At 39.4% G+C, this 16,984-nt stretch overlaps 3 protein-coding genes across 4 annotated transcripts in view; 2 read left to right on the top strand and 1 right to left on the bottom strand.

The window, feature by feature from the left end:
* The window catches only part of nt5dc3 (5'-nucleotidase domain containing 3), a 37,797-nt gene extending 27,727 nt beyond the window's left edge, over positions 1-10,070 (top strand). For both annotated transcript variants that reach the window (XM_060928212.1, XM_060928214.1), the window contains 3 exons: positions 917-1,057; positions 6,211-6,275; positions 8,088-10,070. In XM_060928212.1, the coding sequence (XP_060784195.1) occupies positions 917-1,057; positions 6,211-6,275; positions 8,088-8,313 (432 nt within the window). In that variant the 3' untranslated portion in view covers positions 8,314-10,070. The remainder of the gene's footprint in view (positions 1-916; positions 1,058-6,210; positions 6,276-8,087) is intronic.
* Positions 10,071-10,704: 634 nt separating this feature from the next.
* Positions 10,705-16,984, bottom strand: part of cax2 (cation/H+ exchanger protein 2) — a 68,218-nt gene continuing 61,938 nt past the window's right edge. Inside the window, exon 20 of the mRNA XM_060928221.1 lies at positions 10,705-10,826. Coding sequence (XP_060784204.1) covers positions 10,822-10,826 — 5 coding nt within the window. The 3' untranslated portion in view covers positions 10,705-10,821. The remainder of the gene's footprint in view (positions 10,827-16,984) is intronic.
* On the top strand, positions 12,159-16,067 carry parietopsin. Its single transcript, XM_060927127.1, has 2 exons — positions 12,159-13,904; positions 15,909-16,067. The coding sequence occupies exons 1-2, from the start codon at positions 12,159-12,161 to the stop codon at positions 16,065-16,067; spliced, it is 1,905 nt and encodes a 634-aa protein (XP_060783110.1).

Here is a 16,984-nt window from a genome sequence, read left to right on the forward strand (position 1 = left end):
AAATCTACGAGTTCAGTGAAATGTACAAAAATGATATGTACTGATACGTAATTTAGTTCAATTTAATGATATGCAATTTAGTTGTATGTATAAAATGATACAAATATACAAATACACTGGCATCCTACTCATCCTGGCAGCTCAAAGATGTAATTTAAGAATTAAGTGTGCTACTTTTCTTACTGTCACGTGTGTGTGTGTGTGTGTGTGTGTGTGTGTGTGTGTGTGTGTGTGTGTTACTTTTCTGGATGGATCCAGTGCCAATCTATTGAACTGCAAGCATTTTTCTGCTCTGCCTTTGTTGACTGAGAACTAAAATAAATGTCAATCTGAGCTGCATTTGGGTCTCTGACAGTGAAGGCCTTACAATAACACTAAAGCTTTTCCGGTTTATGTTCGATATGTATGAATTTGGTGTTGGCCCGGCCCGCCTGGCAAATTTCAAAAGTCGATGTGGCCCCTGAGCCAAAAAGTTTGCCCACCCCTGTCTTAAAGTAATGATGGATGCCATTTCTCTTTATGGTATCCACACACACATATTAAAAACCACTTGACCATAAATTTTGCCCTCTGAAGGAGTAGAGGAAGAACAGTGTGTACAAATTTAGAAATATGTTGGAGAATTCATGAAAACAAACTACATTTAATAAATAAATAAATTGGTGAACTAACAGCCACCTTAAGATTTTTCTTTTCAAAGATCATTCTTTTCTAAGTATGGGAAAACGTATTGAAATTCTTGCTCAGTGTAATTACACATCCTACAGACAGATTAGAGGAAGATTATGAGAACTGGGTCACGTATGCAGTATGTGCAGTTCTGCCTGGACAAACAGTACAGTACAGTACAGTGAGTTCCCAGGACTGAACTCTAATTTAGGAAGAAATTGAATGAGTGATGTGCTTCTGTTTTTAGGACCTGACCTTGAAGCATGGCTGGAGGACAGGGGCCATCATCCCTGAGCTACGCAAGGAGATCAAGATCATGAACACGGAGGAATATGTACATACCATGACCTGGCTGCAGAGTCTGACCAACCTGCTGGAGCAGATGCAGGTGAGACCTCATTGAGTGATCACTGCTCCAGGGGGTTCCTGGGTATTCAGTTTTGTTTGTCTTTGAAATTCTGACTGGTCAAATAATTTGGCAATGGCCCATAAAACCAAAGAAATACTACTGGTAGATAGTTACTTTGTTGATCCCAAGCTGGGAAATTTATGTTACAGCAGCAAGTTATCAGACATGCGGGGGGTGGGAGACACTGTACAACATAAAATAGAGTTTAAAAAAAATCCCAGAAACAAGCCAACTATACAATATACAGGAAAAATATATAGATCTCTGTATGTGCTTTGTACAGGTAAATGTGCATCAATAGTGCTAAAAGCAAGAATTGTGATGAATGAAAATTAAAAACTGCAAAAGTGGCAGTATTGAAAGGAAGATAGATAGATACACTGGGGCAAAAAAAGTATTTAGTCAGTCACCAATTGTGCAAGTTCTCCCACTTAAAAAGATGAGAGAGGCCTGTAATTATCATCATAGGTATACCTCAACTATGAGAGACAAAATGAGGAGAAGAAAAAATCCAGAAAATCACATTGTCTGTCTGATTTTTAAAGAATTTATTTGCAAATTATGGTGGAAAATAAGTATTTGGTCAATCACAAATGTTCATGTCAATACTTTGTTATATACCCTTTGTTGGCAATGACAGAGGTCAAACGTTTTCTGTAAGTCTTCACAAGGTTTTCACACACTGTTGCTGGTATTTTGGCCCATTCCTCCATGCAGATCTCCTCTACAGCAGTGATGTTTTGGGGCTGTCGCTGGGCAACACGGACTTTCAACTCCCTCCAAAGATTTTCTATGGGGTTGAGATCTGGAGACTGGCTAGGCCACTCCAGGACCTTGAAATGCTTCTTACGAAGCCACTCCTTCGTTGCCCGGGTGGTGTGTTTGGGATCATTGTCATGCTGAAAGACCCAGCCACGTTTCATCTTCAATGCCCTTGCTGATGGAAGGAGGTTTTCACTCAATCTCACGATACAATTCATTCTTTCCTTTACACGGATCAGTCGTCCTGGTCCCTTTGCAGAAAAACAGCCCCAAAGCATGATGTTTCCACCCCCATGCTTCACAGTAGGTATGGTGTTCTTTGGATGCAACTCGGCATTCTTTCTCCTCCAAACACGACAAGTTGAGTTTTTACCAAAAAGTTCTATTTTGGTTTCATCTGACCATATGACATTCTCCCAATCCTCTTCTGGATCATCCAAATGCTCTCTAGCAAACTTCAGACGGGCCTGGACATGTACTGGCTTAAGCAGGGGGACACGTCTGGCACTGCAGGATTTGAGTCCCTGGTGGCGTAGTGCGTTACTGATGGTAGCGTTTGTTACTTTGGTCCCAGTTCTCTGCAGGTCATTCACTAGGTCCCCCCGTGTGGTTCTGGGATTTTTGCTCACCGTTCTTGTGATCATTTTGACCCCACGGGGTGAGATCTTGCGTGGAGCCCCAGATCGAGGGAGATTATCAGTGGTCTTGTGTGTCTTCCATTTTTTAATAATTGCTCCCACAGTTGATTTCTTCACACCAAGCTTCTTACCTATTGCAGATTCAGTCTTCCCAGCCTGGTGCAGGTCTACAATGTTGTTTCTGGTGTCCTTTGACAGCTCTTTGGTCTTGGCCATAGTGGAGTTTGGAGTGTGACTGTTTGAGGTTGTGGACAGGTGTCTTTTATACTGATAACGAGTTCAAACAGGTGCCATTAATACAGGTAACGAGTGGAGGACAGAGGAGCCTCTTAAAGAAGTTGTTACAGGTCTGTGAGAGCCAGAAATCTTGCTTGTTTGTAGGTGACCAAATACTTATTTTACCGAGGAATTTACCAATTAATTCATTAAAAATCCGACAATGTGATTTCCTGGATTCTTTCCCCCCATTCTGTCTCTCATAGTTGAGGTATACCTATGATGAAAATTACAGGCCTCTCTCATCTTTTTAAGTGGGAGAACTTGCACAATTGGTGGCTGACTAAATACTTTTTTGCCCCACGATAGATAGATAGATAGATAGATAGATAGATAGATAGATAGATAGATAGAAACAAATGAACTCTAAAGGTGCCACTGTAATGTACAGTATGGTGCTGTGTTGTCATTCAGAGAAATAACTAATATAAATGGCTGACTTATTTGGATATATAAGGCAAATCCTATATATTTTATTAGCAAAGTTAAGAATAAAGTAACAAAACAAAAAGAACCCCAAGAAGACCGAGTCCTCTATATCCCCCGCCCTATATACCAACTATACACCAAGTTTCAAGATATTATTTGTCACGTTTTTCAAGTTCTGCTGCAGGAAACCAACCCTACCTCTTTACACCGACCTCAGCAGCCCACGGCATAAACCCACTGGACCTTTGGTCCAGGTGAGCTAAAAAAATTAAAATTTCTCACATTTCTTAGTATCAAAAGGCACATATACATTACATAATCAACACATACTAGTGCATCTCAAAAAATTAGAATACCATGAAAAAGTTCCTTTTTTTCATAATTTAATTCAAAAAGGTAAACTTTCATATATTCTATATTCATTACATGTAAAGTGAAATATTTAAAGCCTTTTTTGTTTTAATTTTGATGATTATGGCTTATAGCTCATGAAAATCAGAAATCCAGTATCTCAAATTATTAGAATATTCCCTAAGATCAATCAAAAAAAGGATTTACAATACAGAAATGTCCAACTTCTGAAAAGTATATTCATTTATACACTCAATACTTGGTTGGGGCTCCTTTACCATGAATTACTCTATCAATGCGGTGTGGCATGGAGGTGATCAGTCTGTGGCACTGCTGAGGTGTTATTGAAGCCCAGGTTGCTTTGATAGTGGCCTTCAGCGTATCTGTATTTTTGGGTCGGGTGTTTCTCATCTTCCTCTTGACAATACCCCATAGATTCTCTATGGGGTTCAGGTCAGGCAAGTTGGCTGGCCAATCAAACACAGTAATATCATGGTCAGCAAACCATTTGGTAGTCATTTTGGCACTGTGGGTAGGTGCTAAGTCCTGCTGGAAAAGGAAATCAGCATCTCCAAAAAGCTCGTCAGCAGATGGAAGCATGAAGTGCTCTAAAATCTCCTGGTAGATGGCTGTGTTGACTTTGGACTTGATAAAATACAGTGGACCAACACCAGCAGATGACATGGCACTCCAAATCGTCACGGACTGTGGAAACTTCACACTTGGCTTCAAACACCTTGGATTCTGTGCCTCTCCACTCTTCCTCCAGACTCTAGAACCGTGATTTCCAAATTAAATGCAAAATGTACTTTCATCTGAAAAGAGGACTTTGGACCACTGAGCAACAGTCCATTTCTTTCTCTGCTTAGCCCAGATAAGACACTTCTGACATTGTCTCTGGCTCAGGAGTAGCTTGATATTAGGAATGCGAAAGTTGTATCCCCTTTCTTGAAGATGTCTGTTCGTGATGGGTCTTGATACACTGACACCAGCCTCAGTCCACTCCTTGTGAAGCTCTCCCAAGTTCTTGAATCAACTTTTCTTAACAATCCTCTCAAGACTGCGGCCATCCCTGTTGCTTGTGCACCTTTTCCAGCCAGCCTTTTCAGCAATGACCTTTTGTGGCTTACCCTCCTTGAGGAGGGCATCAGTGATCATCTTCTGGACAACAGTCAAGTCAGCAGTCTTCCCCATGATTGTGGTTGTATGTACTGAACTAGACCGAGAGATACACTGTGTTCATACTGTTTTACTCAAACTCGAAATGAGAAATTCTAATATTTTGAGATTTTTTGTTTTTGTTTTTGTACTGTATGCCATACGGATTAAAATTAAAATAGAAAAATGCTTGAAACATTTTAGTTTGTGTAATGAGTCTATAATATATAACATTTTCACTTTCTTAAATAACTGATGATAAATTAGAATATTGTGAAAAAGTTCAATATTTTCTGAGATGCACTAGTATACCAACTTTCAAGACCATACCTCTCATAGTTTCATAAGTCTGAAATTGTTTCTATGGAAACATGAAAAATTAAAATTTCTCAAATTTCTTTGTATGAAAATCACATCTGGGGCGGCACGGTGGTGTAGTGGTTAGCGCTGTCTCCTCACAACAAGAAGGTCTGGGTTCGAGCCCCGTGGCCGGCGAGGGCCTTTCTGTGTGGAGTTTGCATGTTCTCCCCGTCTCCGCGTGGGTTTCCTCTGAGTGCTCCGGTTTCCCCCACAGTCCAAAGACATGCAGGTTAGGTTAACTGGTGACTCTAAATTGACCGTAGGTGTGAATGTGAGTGTGAATGGTTGTCTGTGTCTATGTGTCAGCCCTGTGATGACCTGGCGACTTGTCCAGGGTGTACCCCGCCTTTCGCCCGTAGTCAGCTGGGATAGGCTCCAGCTTGCCTGCGACCCTGTAGAACAGGATAAAGCAGGTACAGATAATGAGATGAGATGAAAAGGCACATCTACATCACCTTGTTAACATGGATACCAAGTTTCAAATCCGTATCATGAATAGTTTTGGATATGCTCTGGAAACAAACATTGCTCTTAGAAACGAAGTCAAAATCAGTTTTTTTTTTTGTTTTGTTTTGTTTTGTTTTTTAAATGTAAAGATTTGAAAAATACTTTTTTTTTTTTTTTTTCAGAAATCCAAAATGGCAAAAGGCACCAGTTCACATGTTGCTTGATATTTTATACAAAGTTTCATAAAGATATCTTCAGTGGTTTTAAAGATATGGGCCGGAAACGAAAACGTGACCTGATGGACGACCGGACGGATGGAAACCATTTCTATATCCCCTGCCAAACTTCATTTGGGTGGGGGATTTAAAAAAGAAAAAAAACATGGCTTCAGAAGAAATAAGCATCAAAAGATTGATTAGTACAAATAATAAAGTAACAATAACATCTCAAATGTGCAGTCACAGGGCAGAGTGATCGAAACCAGCAGCAAAACTTCCATTCCTGAAATAAATCATGAACTGACCACGGTCTGTAAACTAAAATGTGATTTTTGGATCACTGATGTAGGTGGAAATGATCCTAGGGATTAACACTAAGACTGCGTTGTGTCCCTTTTTTCATAAGAATCCTATTTAAGAAAGTGAAATCTTATCTTGTATTCTGAGACACATACAGGACTTCCCTGAAATTTGTTTAATCTGTGTGTGGTAGGTGCATCGAGACGCTGCGTCACAGTCAGTGATTCAGCAGTGGATCAAAGAGAGGGAGGACATGAGGTAACAGCAGCCTTAATTATTTCCTTTCACTCATACATTCTACAAATTGTAGTATCAGTATTTTAGTGTTTATGTACTATGTGCAGTATGTTGACGGTGTATAGTCGTCATGGAAATTCTGACACTTCAGTGAATCAGATTATTTGACTCTTCGCTAACGAGTCGACTCTTTCGGCTCCCGAATGGCTCGTCTTTTTGTTCTAAACCGATCCACATTTGCAATACTTTTAACTAGTTATTGCTCTGCTTTCCAAAAAGGTTCCATGACCTCCTCCTCTACTTTCTAATTTAAAAAAAAAAAAAAAACTTTTGCATTGCAGTTTATGAAAACCATTTAGATGATTATAGAATCAGCAAGGCACTGCAAATATAGGAAATGCGTTAAATTGCATATCCTGAACCAATTTTGTTTTTTTAATATGGAAGTATGTCCCTTTACACACTCATCCAGAAGGGTAATTTTGCACAAGGCCATCTGTCTACAGCAGAAAAAAAATAAAAATAAAACGTGTCTGGAAAAATCCCAAGGGAGTCTGGAGCCAGATTCGTGACGTTACGTGCGGAAGCGCCAGCAGGCTGCGCGAGCTTTGCACGGTTTCAGTGCACAGCCTGGGTAGACCAAGCGCTCCCATTTCTCTCTCATTGTCTGGTCTTTTGGAAAACGATGAGTACTAATCCCATCAAGATTGGTGTTGCTACACCCTCCTACGATACATCTGTTAACCATTTTAATAATTACGTGATAACATTGAAGAAATTTGCAGAAAATCACCAGGTCATTTTCTCATAAACCAACGCTGACGTAGGATTCAGAGGGCGGCGTCCTGCACATGACGTCACGAAAATCAATGTCTCATCTCATTATCTCTAGCCGCTTTATCCTGTTCTACAGGGTCGCAGGCAAGCTGGAGCCTATCCCAGCTGACTACGGGCGAAAGGCGGGGTTCACCCTGGACAAGTCGCCAGGTCATCACAGGGCTGACACATAGACACAGACAACCATTCACATTCACATCTACGGTCAATTTAGAGTCACCAGTTAACCTAACCTGCATGTCTTTGGACTGTGGGGGAAACCGGAGCACCCAGAGGAAACCCACGCGGACACGGGGAGAACATGCAAACTCCGCACAGAAAGGCCCTCGCCGGCCACGGGGCTCGAACCCGGACCTTCTTGCTGTGAGGTGACAGCGCTAACCACTACACCACCGTGCCGCCACGAAAATCAATGTTTGCCGGGAAATCCGAATGGCAAGTTTTTTCAGAGGCGGACCAATCCGCCTCAAATGGCTCGATTTCAACTGAAATTTTTCTGGTATTGCGCAAGGTAAAAAAAAAAATTGCGCAAAATGTGACAGATATTTGACCAAAGTTTAATATAAAATAGGAGAATCACATTGATTTTGCTCCTGAATTTACCCGTGATATGCACTTTAATGTTTGTGCATTCATGTACGAAGGTTCACTTCCAGCTATCCTGATACCTGATCACCTCCCATAACAACAAGCAGCAGTGCTTCGTCATTCAGTTATGAACAGCTGTTGAAATAAGGTTTCCATTGAAGCATTTTGATGAAATTTTATTCTGTAAGAGTGATGTCATTGCCTACATGAAAGGAAATAGCTCATATGTGACGTCGCCTCAAAGAGCTGAATCATTTGCGAACGACGTATCACTAGTAGATAGATAGATAGCTTTTTCTTTTTTCTTTTTTTTTCTATAAATACTGCACTTGTAAACGCTGCCTTTTTTTTTTTTCTTTTGTATACACCATTTTCTACATGTGAATAATTGTTGTCTTGACGTGGCAGGTCCCAGGCAAAGAACATGTTCAACAGCCAGTTCGGTAGTCTGTTCCGCACGTTTCACAACCCGACATATTTCTCCCGCCGCCTCTCGCGCTTTGCGGACATCTACATGGCCTCCATTAGCTGCCTGCTCAACTACGACCTGCAGCACACGTTCTATCCGCGCCGCACACCACTTCAACACGAGGCCCCGTTCTGGCCGGAGCAGTCCAGCACAGCTGCCGTTTAATACTCCCTTCCAGAACCAATGCACAGGCTCGGACTAGAGCACGAGTAACATCTCCTGGTTTTATTATATAGTATAAAACTTTTATTTAATATACAACAGCATTGCAGATGCTGTCAATAATTTGGCAGTGGCCCAGTTGATCTGAGCAGATTGATCAGCTACATACTAGTGTTGATAGTGATTGTAGCTAGTGAAGAAACAGACATCTACTCAAGTAGAGATGTAGGTTTTACCATTGTATTTGGGGGAAAAAAAAAAAGAAGGGTTGCATGTTTTTCTCAGTATCTGTTTAAACACTAGGGCTCAGCCGTACTCAGGCTAACAATCATGGCACATGTGACATATCGTAGTGGGCTATTGTCTCCCATCTGTAAAATGCTGTAGTGCTTCAGTATTTTAAGATGCCAGTACCTTATTTTTATATTTGCAACATGGTGAATTCTATTTGTTTTAGTGTTGAGTGACTTGTCTGGATACAAATATTTTTGGATTTCCCCCACCAACTGTTTTTATTGAGTTTTTATTTATTTTCTTTTAACCTAGAGATTTTAAAATTGGTGGTGAGGGAGTTTATTTACATTATCCACATCCTCCCTTGTGTATTTGATGCGCAAAAATTATGTAAAAATGCATATAAAGGTTTCCGATTCAGACCAACTGTAGAAAGTAGATGAGGCATTGTATGCATTTAAATAGCTTTTGTGATGTTCACTGATTTAGTAACAGCCTGATGTTTTTATACATAAAATACTGTATTCTATTTTTTTTTTTTTTAAATCACTTGAACAACTCATTGACCGTATGTGATGTATCTGGTTAAAGCAGCTGTTGCTCAGTTAAGTGACCAATATATTATTTGATGTGATGTTACCAGCTTTCAATATCAGGCAGTATAAATAAGTGTATTGTAATGTATTGAAAAGCATCTTTGCACTGAATTTTCATCCTGACATGACTTAAATCATTAGTCCATTTTTGTATCTGCACATATGCAGAATTAGTTTGTGTGTATGTGTGACAATTATTTATATATATATATATATATATATATATTATTTTTTAAATGAATGGAAGTGCACTGAACTGAAATAATTGACTACACTATTCTGTAGCTCTTCTAATTACACTATGTTCAGAGTTTATTGTATTTGCTTTGTGATGACCTTTTATTTGACGTCACTTGTGATTTATTATTTATTAAACACTTTCATGGGATATTTATGTATTCCTAACTTAAGCACATCAGTATCAAAATTGCAGTTTATCTGTAGTTTACAGTTAAATTTGTGGCTGTTTTTTTTTTTTTTATGATTTACTCTGGAGTTCCTTTCATTTAATAAGCTGTACTGAAACTCAGTGTAAGTTGTATCTGTTTGGATTTCAGGTAATAAACAGTACAGCTGCTTTTATTTTTGTTTATCAGAGATCGGATGATACCCAGGTTTCCATTTATTGAATTCTAATTTCCATTGTGACTAAGTAGGCAAAGTAAGTGTGGATTAAATATGGAATAAATCATAATACAAGCTACATAAATTGCAGGATGCTCTGAACTGATTGTTTTCCTACATCACCATGTCCCAATTTGTTTTATTCTTCTTACACTACAACAAATTACCAATGATTCCAATTATTTCGTCATTAAAGAATGACACCGTACCTTTTATCCATTTACAGTTACATTTTAATTTTGTGGAATGTCCAAAAACAGTTTATCATTTGTGTTATAGTAGCTATAAATGGTTGTTCCCTCACCAGCATCTTAGTCTCTCTGTTTGTTTTGAATTTAAGAAGGCAAGGAAAAAAAAAAACGATTTGTCATGTTACTAAGGAAACCACAAAGCCCTTGATTCTGAAGACTTTTCTGTATTGGAAGTTGTAGGACTGTTATAAGTGCTAACACTAGAAACATCTGACAAAAGCTTCTCTGTAATGAGTAGATGTTTTAAAAAATTTATTTATATGGTGTGTCCACCATACAGGTCCTACAGGCCCTTGCTAAACAGATAACCCAGAGCACTGTTGAATTCTTGATTCTAATTGGTCAGAAGGTGTTTAATTGATTTTCTATACCAGCGACTCTGACAGTGGTGTCAGCTGCAAGACAAATCATGGGCTAATATTCATCAGCACCGTGGCTTCTCTGTCCAGTGAATTGCTGGAAGAGTTTGGAGGAACAATACAGAACAGTGGCTCTACCATTTTCTATTTGAGGCTATTTTTCCATCTGATCTTTCCCTTTTGTTCCCAGTTGTTTTTTTTTTAATTACGTTGGTAAATGCCAAACACATTTCATTAATCCAAATCCTTTTTCTCTAAATGTAGATGTGGGAAGTCGTCAGCACAGTGTGATGCACCTATAATAATGGCCTGAAAAGAAGGGGGACCTCAAATGTACATTTATTATAGTGGTTCCAGTTGACATTCATGTCTCTGTAGGTATGTAAGTATTGGCATCCCCTTGGAAAGTTTGGGGGGGGGTCCACCTTTTGGTGAAGTTGCTTCATCTCACACTGTAAAAAAAAAAGAACAACCCAACCTTTTAATGGAAATAACTTTAGTCAGAGTAAAACAAAACCCTCATCAAGAAATAATTATTTTCAACAAAAACACATCTGCCACTGTTATTGGCACCCCTGGAAATTCTAGTGAACATAGTGTAACTGAAGAATGTTTCCCATTTAAATTGTACTGTATAGTTTTGAGTTGACTGGAGTGTGTAGGAACTTTTCAAGCTGTAATTCATAACTTCCTGATTAACTGGGGGATAAAAATGAGGTGACGCAGAGACCGAATTCCCTGAGTCATCCATCAACATGGGAAAGATGAGAGAAAACACAAACCAAATGAGGGAGAAGTGTGTTGACCTTCATAAGTCAGTGAATGGTGATTAAAAAAAAGCTACTTGCCTAAAAATGTCTGTTTCTATATTATACTGACTGTGTGAAATCATGAAAATTATGAAATATTTTTATCCAAGTTATCAAAAAAAAGTCACAGGAATGTTACAGAAAGATAGGTTAAGAGAAATCTTAGTACACTCCTACATTATATCTATATTATTATTATTATTATTATTATTATTATTATATGCAGCCAAAAGACAATACCAAAGGGATAAAATTATAATCTAATCAAATTCACCCCCTCTGTGTGTAATTGGTTATGCTTCAGGATGGATTTAAATGTCTGTGTGCTAACGAATTGACTTTATAAAAACAACAATTCCCCCATGATTGTGCCCTGGCAGGGTGTTAATTGAAAAATGGCTGTATAACGTAAGCAGTGTGGTTGTCATGGAGTTTTAGGGCTAAAACAAAGTGGTTTTGCACTTGCAGTCGCTCGAGAGACACGACTCAACTGAAGATGCAACAATGCTCAGAGTTTATTCGTTTTCATTCACTGAATATGGAAGCAACAGGGATGGATTAAAAATTAAAAGCATAGCACCTACTATTGATCTTTAAAAAAAAAATTCAATAGGACACTAAGCAACAGATTTGGAAGATTGAGCCTAATTGTTGAGGTATGTTAACATTACTGTTATCAAATAATATATTTATAATTTTTTTTGTTTTAAAAATATTCAGTCTAGTTTATAGATGTTTTAATCTGATCATTTTACAAAAATGGAGTACCTGTTATTGACAGCTATCTGTTCACATCTACTAATTTACTTTTGCGCTGCAAAATTTACTATTAACGTAAGACTTCTCTTCCCTCGACCTTTTCTTTGAGAAATATTTTCACTTGAAAAGCTTCATTATGACTAGCCTCTTTAGGAAATAGAAATTGGTAATAATTGATAATAGGTGCTATGCCAATATGCTAAATGAAGTTAGGAAATGATTGGCAATTTCACTAACCCTTGGGGACAAGTGAATGAGAATACATGGCAAAAAAATGGCCATCTGGCCATCTTGGTGACCAACTGTACTGTGTTGCTTGTCACGTTTTTTGTGGGAATCACGGCCAACCTTTTTGTCACATATGCAGTGTACTGTCAGAAATCCCTCCAGACCTCCACCAATGCACTCTTGGTTAATCTTGCAGTCATTGACTTGCTGCGATGTGCTATTGACTGTCCGTTGCTTCTGGTTGTTGTCTTGAACAAAACCAACACCAGAGACCTCGGGGACCTTCTCTGTGATAGCCAGGTGATGTCATTTTCTCTCAGCTGCTGTGTCCAGTTGTTCACTTTGGCAAGCATTAGTGCTGAACGACACCAAGCCATAGCTAATCCATTTAAAACTGCTGAGCGGCGAAAACGTGTTAAGGTCTGGATCCCACTCACTTGGGCAGTGGCCATTGTGGTATCAGCTCTGTGTGTCACATTTACAAAAGACTCCTCTGTCTATGTTCAATGTAGAGCTTTGCATTGGGATGCGTTAAAGACATATGGCTCATTTGGACGTTACGTCTTGTTGCCTGTCTGGTCCATATGCTTAACTCTTATCATTGGCTTCTATTCCCACATATTCATCCTGGTCAAAGCACACAACCGAAAAATTTTTGACAAGGGCACTTCTGTCCCACCTAACAAAAATGTCCCTGAAGACAAGAAAAAATCACAGGAAGCTGTGGAAGCTGAGGTTGCCATTGTGGCTGAACCAGTGGCACTGAAAGAAATTAATGATACTCATTTAATGCAAGAAGCAAATGGGCCAGCACAGGGTACAAAGTCATGTAACGGAGATCCTGAGGATCAAAAGACTTTGCCAACTGTTGCTAATAGTCAGCCTCTTTCTAGTGACACCAAAACCCTGGATACCAAGACAGAAGAGACACTTGAACATCCCAACCAACAAAGTGTGATACTTGTTTCTGAACTGCACCACAGCTCAACTGAACCGATAGACCTGGAGACTGATGGTGAGAATCCAGGTAATCCTCCTAAAGATGCTCAGAAACCAAACTCTGAGCAGCTTCCTCCAGCGGAAACCAACCAGCAAATTGTGACACTTGTTTCAGAAGTGCACAACCACGCAACAGAATTGACAGAGCTAAAGAATTGTGAGGACAACCAAGGTGATCCTCCAAAAGATGATGAGAAACCAAACTCTGAGCAGCTTCCTCCAGTGGAAACCAACCAACAAATTGTGAAACTTGTTTCAGAAGTGTACAACCACGCAACAGAACTGACAGCACTAAAGAATTGTGAGGACAGCCAAGGTGATCCTCCAAAAGATGATGAGAAACCAAACTCTGAGCAGCTTCCTCCAACAGAAACCAACCAGCAAATTGTGACAGTTGTTTCAGAAGTGCACAACCATGCAACAAAACTGACAGAGCTAAAGAATAGTGAGGACCACCAAGCTGATCCTCCAAAAGATGATGAGAAACCAAACTCAGAGCAGGTTCCTCCAGCAGCAGATGGTGCTCAGACTGCTCCAGCAGGCCAAAACTTGCAGGTGATGGGAGAAGTGTGCATGATGCCATCCTTCGCCAAGAAGGACAGAGCCAATAAGAAGAAAGAGAGCAAGCTGGCCAAGCGCTCTGGTTACATCATTCTTACTTTCCTAGTCTTTTGGATGCCGCTGATTGGGACAGTGCTCCTGAGCACCTTTCTGAACAGAAACCAGATTTGGGACGTAAGTCTGATGGCTTACTCTTTATACGAGTAAATTATAAGCAAACTAACAAGTAAATCTGATGACTTAGTCTGTAATGCGAAATGGGAAAGCATGATGATCTGTATATGAGTTACATATAAGCAAACTTTTGTAAATCTGATGGCTCAATCTGTATATGAGTTAAATATGATAATTTAATTTATTTATAATTTAAATATATACCGATCAGTCATAAAATTAAAAACATTGACAGGTAAAGTGAATTACATTGATTATGTTGTTACAGTGGCACCTGTCAAGGGGTGGGATAGATTAGGCAGCAAGAGAACAGTCAGTTCTCGAAGTTGAGGTGTTGGAAGCAGGAAAAATGGGCAAGTGTAAGGATCTGAGCGACTTTGACAAGGGACAAATTGTGATGGCTAGATGACTGGGTTTGAGCATCTCCAAAATGGCATATCTTGTGGGGTGGACAACCGGTGAACTGGCAACAGGGTCATGGGTGTCGAAGGCTCATTGATTTGCATGGGGCACAAAGGCTAGTTCATATGGTCCAGTCCCACAGAAGAGCTACTGTAGCACAAACTGCTGAAAACGTTAATGATGGCTAAAACAGAAAGGTGTCAGCATTAACTATTTCAGGAGTTTGTGCAAACTGCAGTATCTGCGTATTGTGTTGGTGGCAAAAGACGGTCCAATAGCGAATAGGTGACACAATATGCAGATACTGCAGTTGGATTTTGCAAGGCAGAGTAGCTCTTCTGTGGGATTAGACCATATGGACTAGCCTTCCTGCCCCATGCGAATCAATGAGCCTTCGACACCCATGACCCTGTCGCCGGTTCACCAGTTATCCTTCCTTGGACCACTTTTGGTAGGTACGAACCACTACATACCAGGAACACCCCACAAGATGTACCATGTTGGAGATGTTCAGACCCAGTCATCTAGCCATCACAATTTGGCCCTTGTCAAAGTCGCTCAAATCCTTACGCTTGCCCATTTTCCTGCTTCCAACACATCAACTTCAAGAACTTACTGTTCTCTTGCTGCCTACTTGACAGGTGCTACTGTAACAACATAGTTGATGTAATTCACTTTACTTGTCAGTGTTATTATCCCCCACCCAAACGAAGTGTGGCGGGGGATATAGAAATGGGTTCCGTCCGTCCGTTCTTCTGGCTGTCGTCCGGTCACGTTTTCGTTTCCAGGCCATATCTTTAAAACTACTGAAGATATCTTCATGAAACTTTGTATACAAATCAAGCAACATGTGAACTGGTGCCTTTTTTTTACTTTGGATTTTTGAAAAGAAGTATTTTTCAAATTTTTACATAAAAATAGATTTTGACTTAGTTTCTAAGAGCAATGTTCGTTTCCAGAGCATATATCCAAAACTATTCATGATACGGATTTGAAACTTGGTCTACATGTTAACAAGGTGATGTAGATGTGCCTTTTCATACTAAGAAATTGGAGAAATTTTAATTTTTCATGTTTCCATGGAAACAATTTCAGACTTAGTCTCTCAGGTTAGTCTTAGGGGTAGGTTTTGTTTCCGTAGCACAACTTGAAAACTATGAGTGGTATGGTCTTGAAAGTTGGTATATGTGTTGATTAAGTAATGTATATGCGCCTTTTGATACTAAGAAATGTTAGAAATTTTAATTTTTAGCTCACCTGGACCAAAGGTCCGGTGGGTTTATGCCATGGGCTGCTGAGGTCGGTGTAAAGAGGTAGGGTTGGTTTCCTGCAGCAGAACTTGAAAAATGTGACAAATAATATCTTGAAACTTGGTATATAGTTGGTATATAGGGCGGGGGATATAGAGGACTCTGTCTTCTTGTTAATTTTATGGCTGATCGGTGTATGCAAACTATACATTGTAAGTCTGAAGGCTTAATCTGTATAGGTCTTTAATATCAGAAAACTAACGTATACACAGGAGTTAGAAATTTGAGCCTTTCTTCATATATATTTTTGATAGAATGACACTTGTTCCTTCTTAATATTCCTATTTCGTAGCTCTTCCAGGAGTTTGAAGTCCTTGTGGTCTCCATTGCCTGCATGACATCCCTCACCAACCCGATCATTTATGCAGTGGTGAACCCTCAGTTCCGCACTGAATTCTACAACCTAAAGGCGAGATGTAAAGCACTGTGCACAAAATCACAAGACAATTAACTCTTCATTCCAACCATATCAATCTTTCCTGACTCTCTAAACTGGTTTAGAGAGTTGCAATAACCTAACCAACATGTCTGGACATGTTGGTTAGGTTATTGCAACAGGTACTGCATTTGCTGCAGTGGGAGAATATGTGCACATTTAAAGTCTGTATACTATAATTTGCAATGCAAGTGGAACTGAGATTGTTTAGAACTTTGTATTTGACTATTTCTTGATTTTCTGCCTCCAGAGTTTATTGGTGTCGATTCATAAAAATACTAGTGCATCTCAAAAAATTAGAATACCATGAAAAAGTTCCTTTTTTTCATAATTTAATTCAAAAAGGTAAACTTTCATATATTCTATATTCATTACATGTAAAGTGAAATATTTAAAGCCTTTTTTGTTTTAATTTTGATGATTATGGCTTATTGCTCATGAAAATCAGAAATCCAGTATCTAAAATTATTAGAATATTCCCTAAGATCAATCAAAAAAAGGATTTACAATACAGAAATGTCCAACTTCTGAAAAGTATATTCATTTATACACTCAATACTTGGTTGGGGCTCCTTTACCATGAATTACTGTATCAATCCGGTGTGGCATGGAGGTGATCAGTCTGTGGCACTGCTGAGGTGTTATTGAAGCCCAGGTTGCTTTGATAGTGGCCTTCAGCGTATCTGTATTTTTGGGTCGGGTGTTTCTCATCTTCCTCTTGGCAATACCCCATAGATTCTCTATGGGGTTCAGGTCAGGCAAGTTGGCTGGCCAATCAAACACAGTAATATCATGGTCAGCAAACCATTTGGTAGTTGTTTTGGCACTGTGGGTAGGTGCTAAGTCCTGCTGGAAAAGGAAATCAGCATCTCCAAAAAGCTTGTCAGCAGATGGAAGCATGAAGTGCTCTAAAATCTCCTGGTAGGTGGCTG

Source organism: Neoarius graeffei, chromosome 8 (assembly GCF_027579695.1).
Source record: "Neoarius graeffei isolate fNeoGra1 chromosome 8, fNeoGra1.pri, whole genome shotgun sequence".
Taxonomy (NCBI): Eukaryota; Metazoa; Chordata; class Actinopteri; order Siluriformes; family Ariidae; genus Neoarius; species Neoarius graeffei.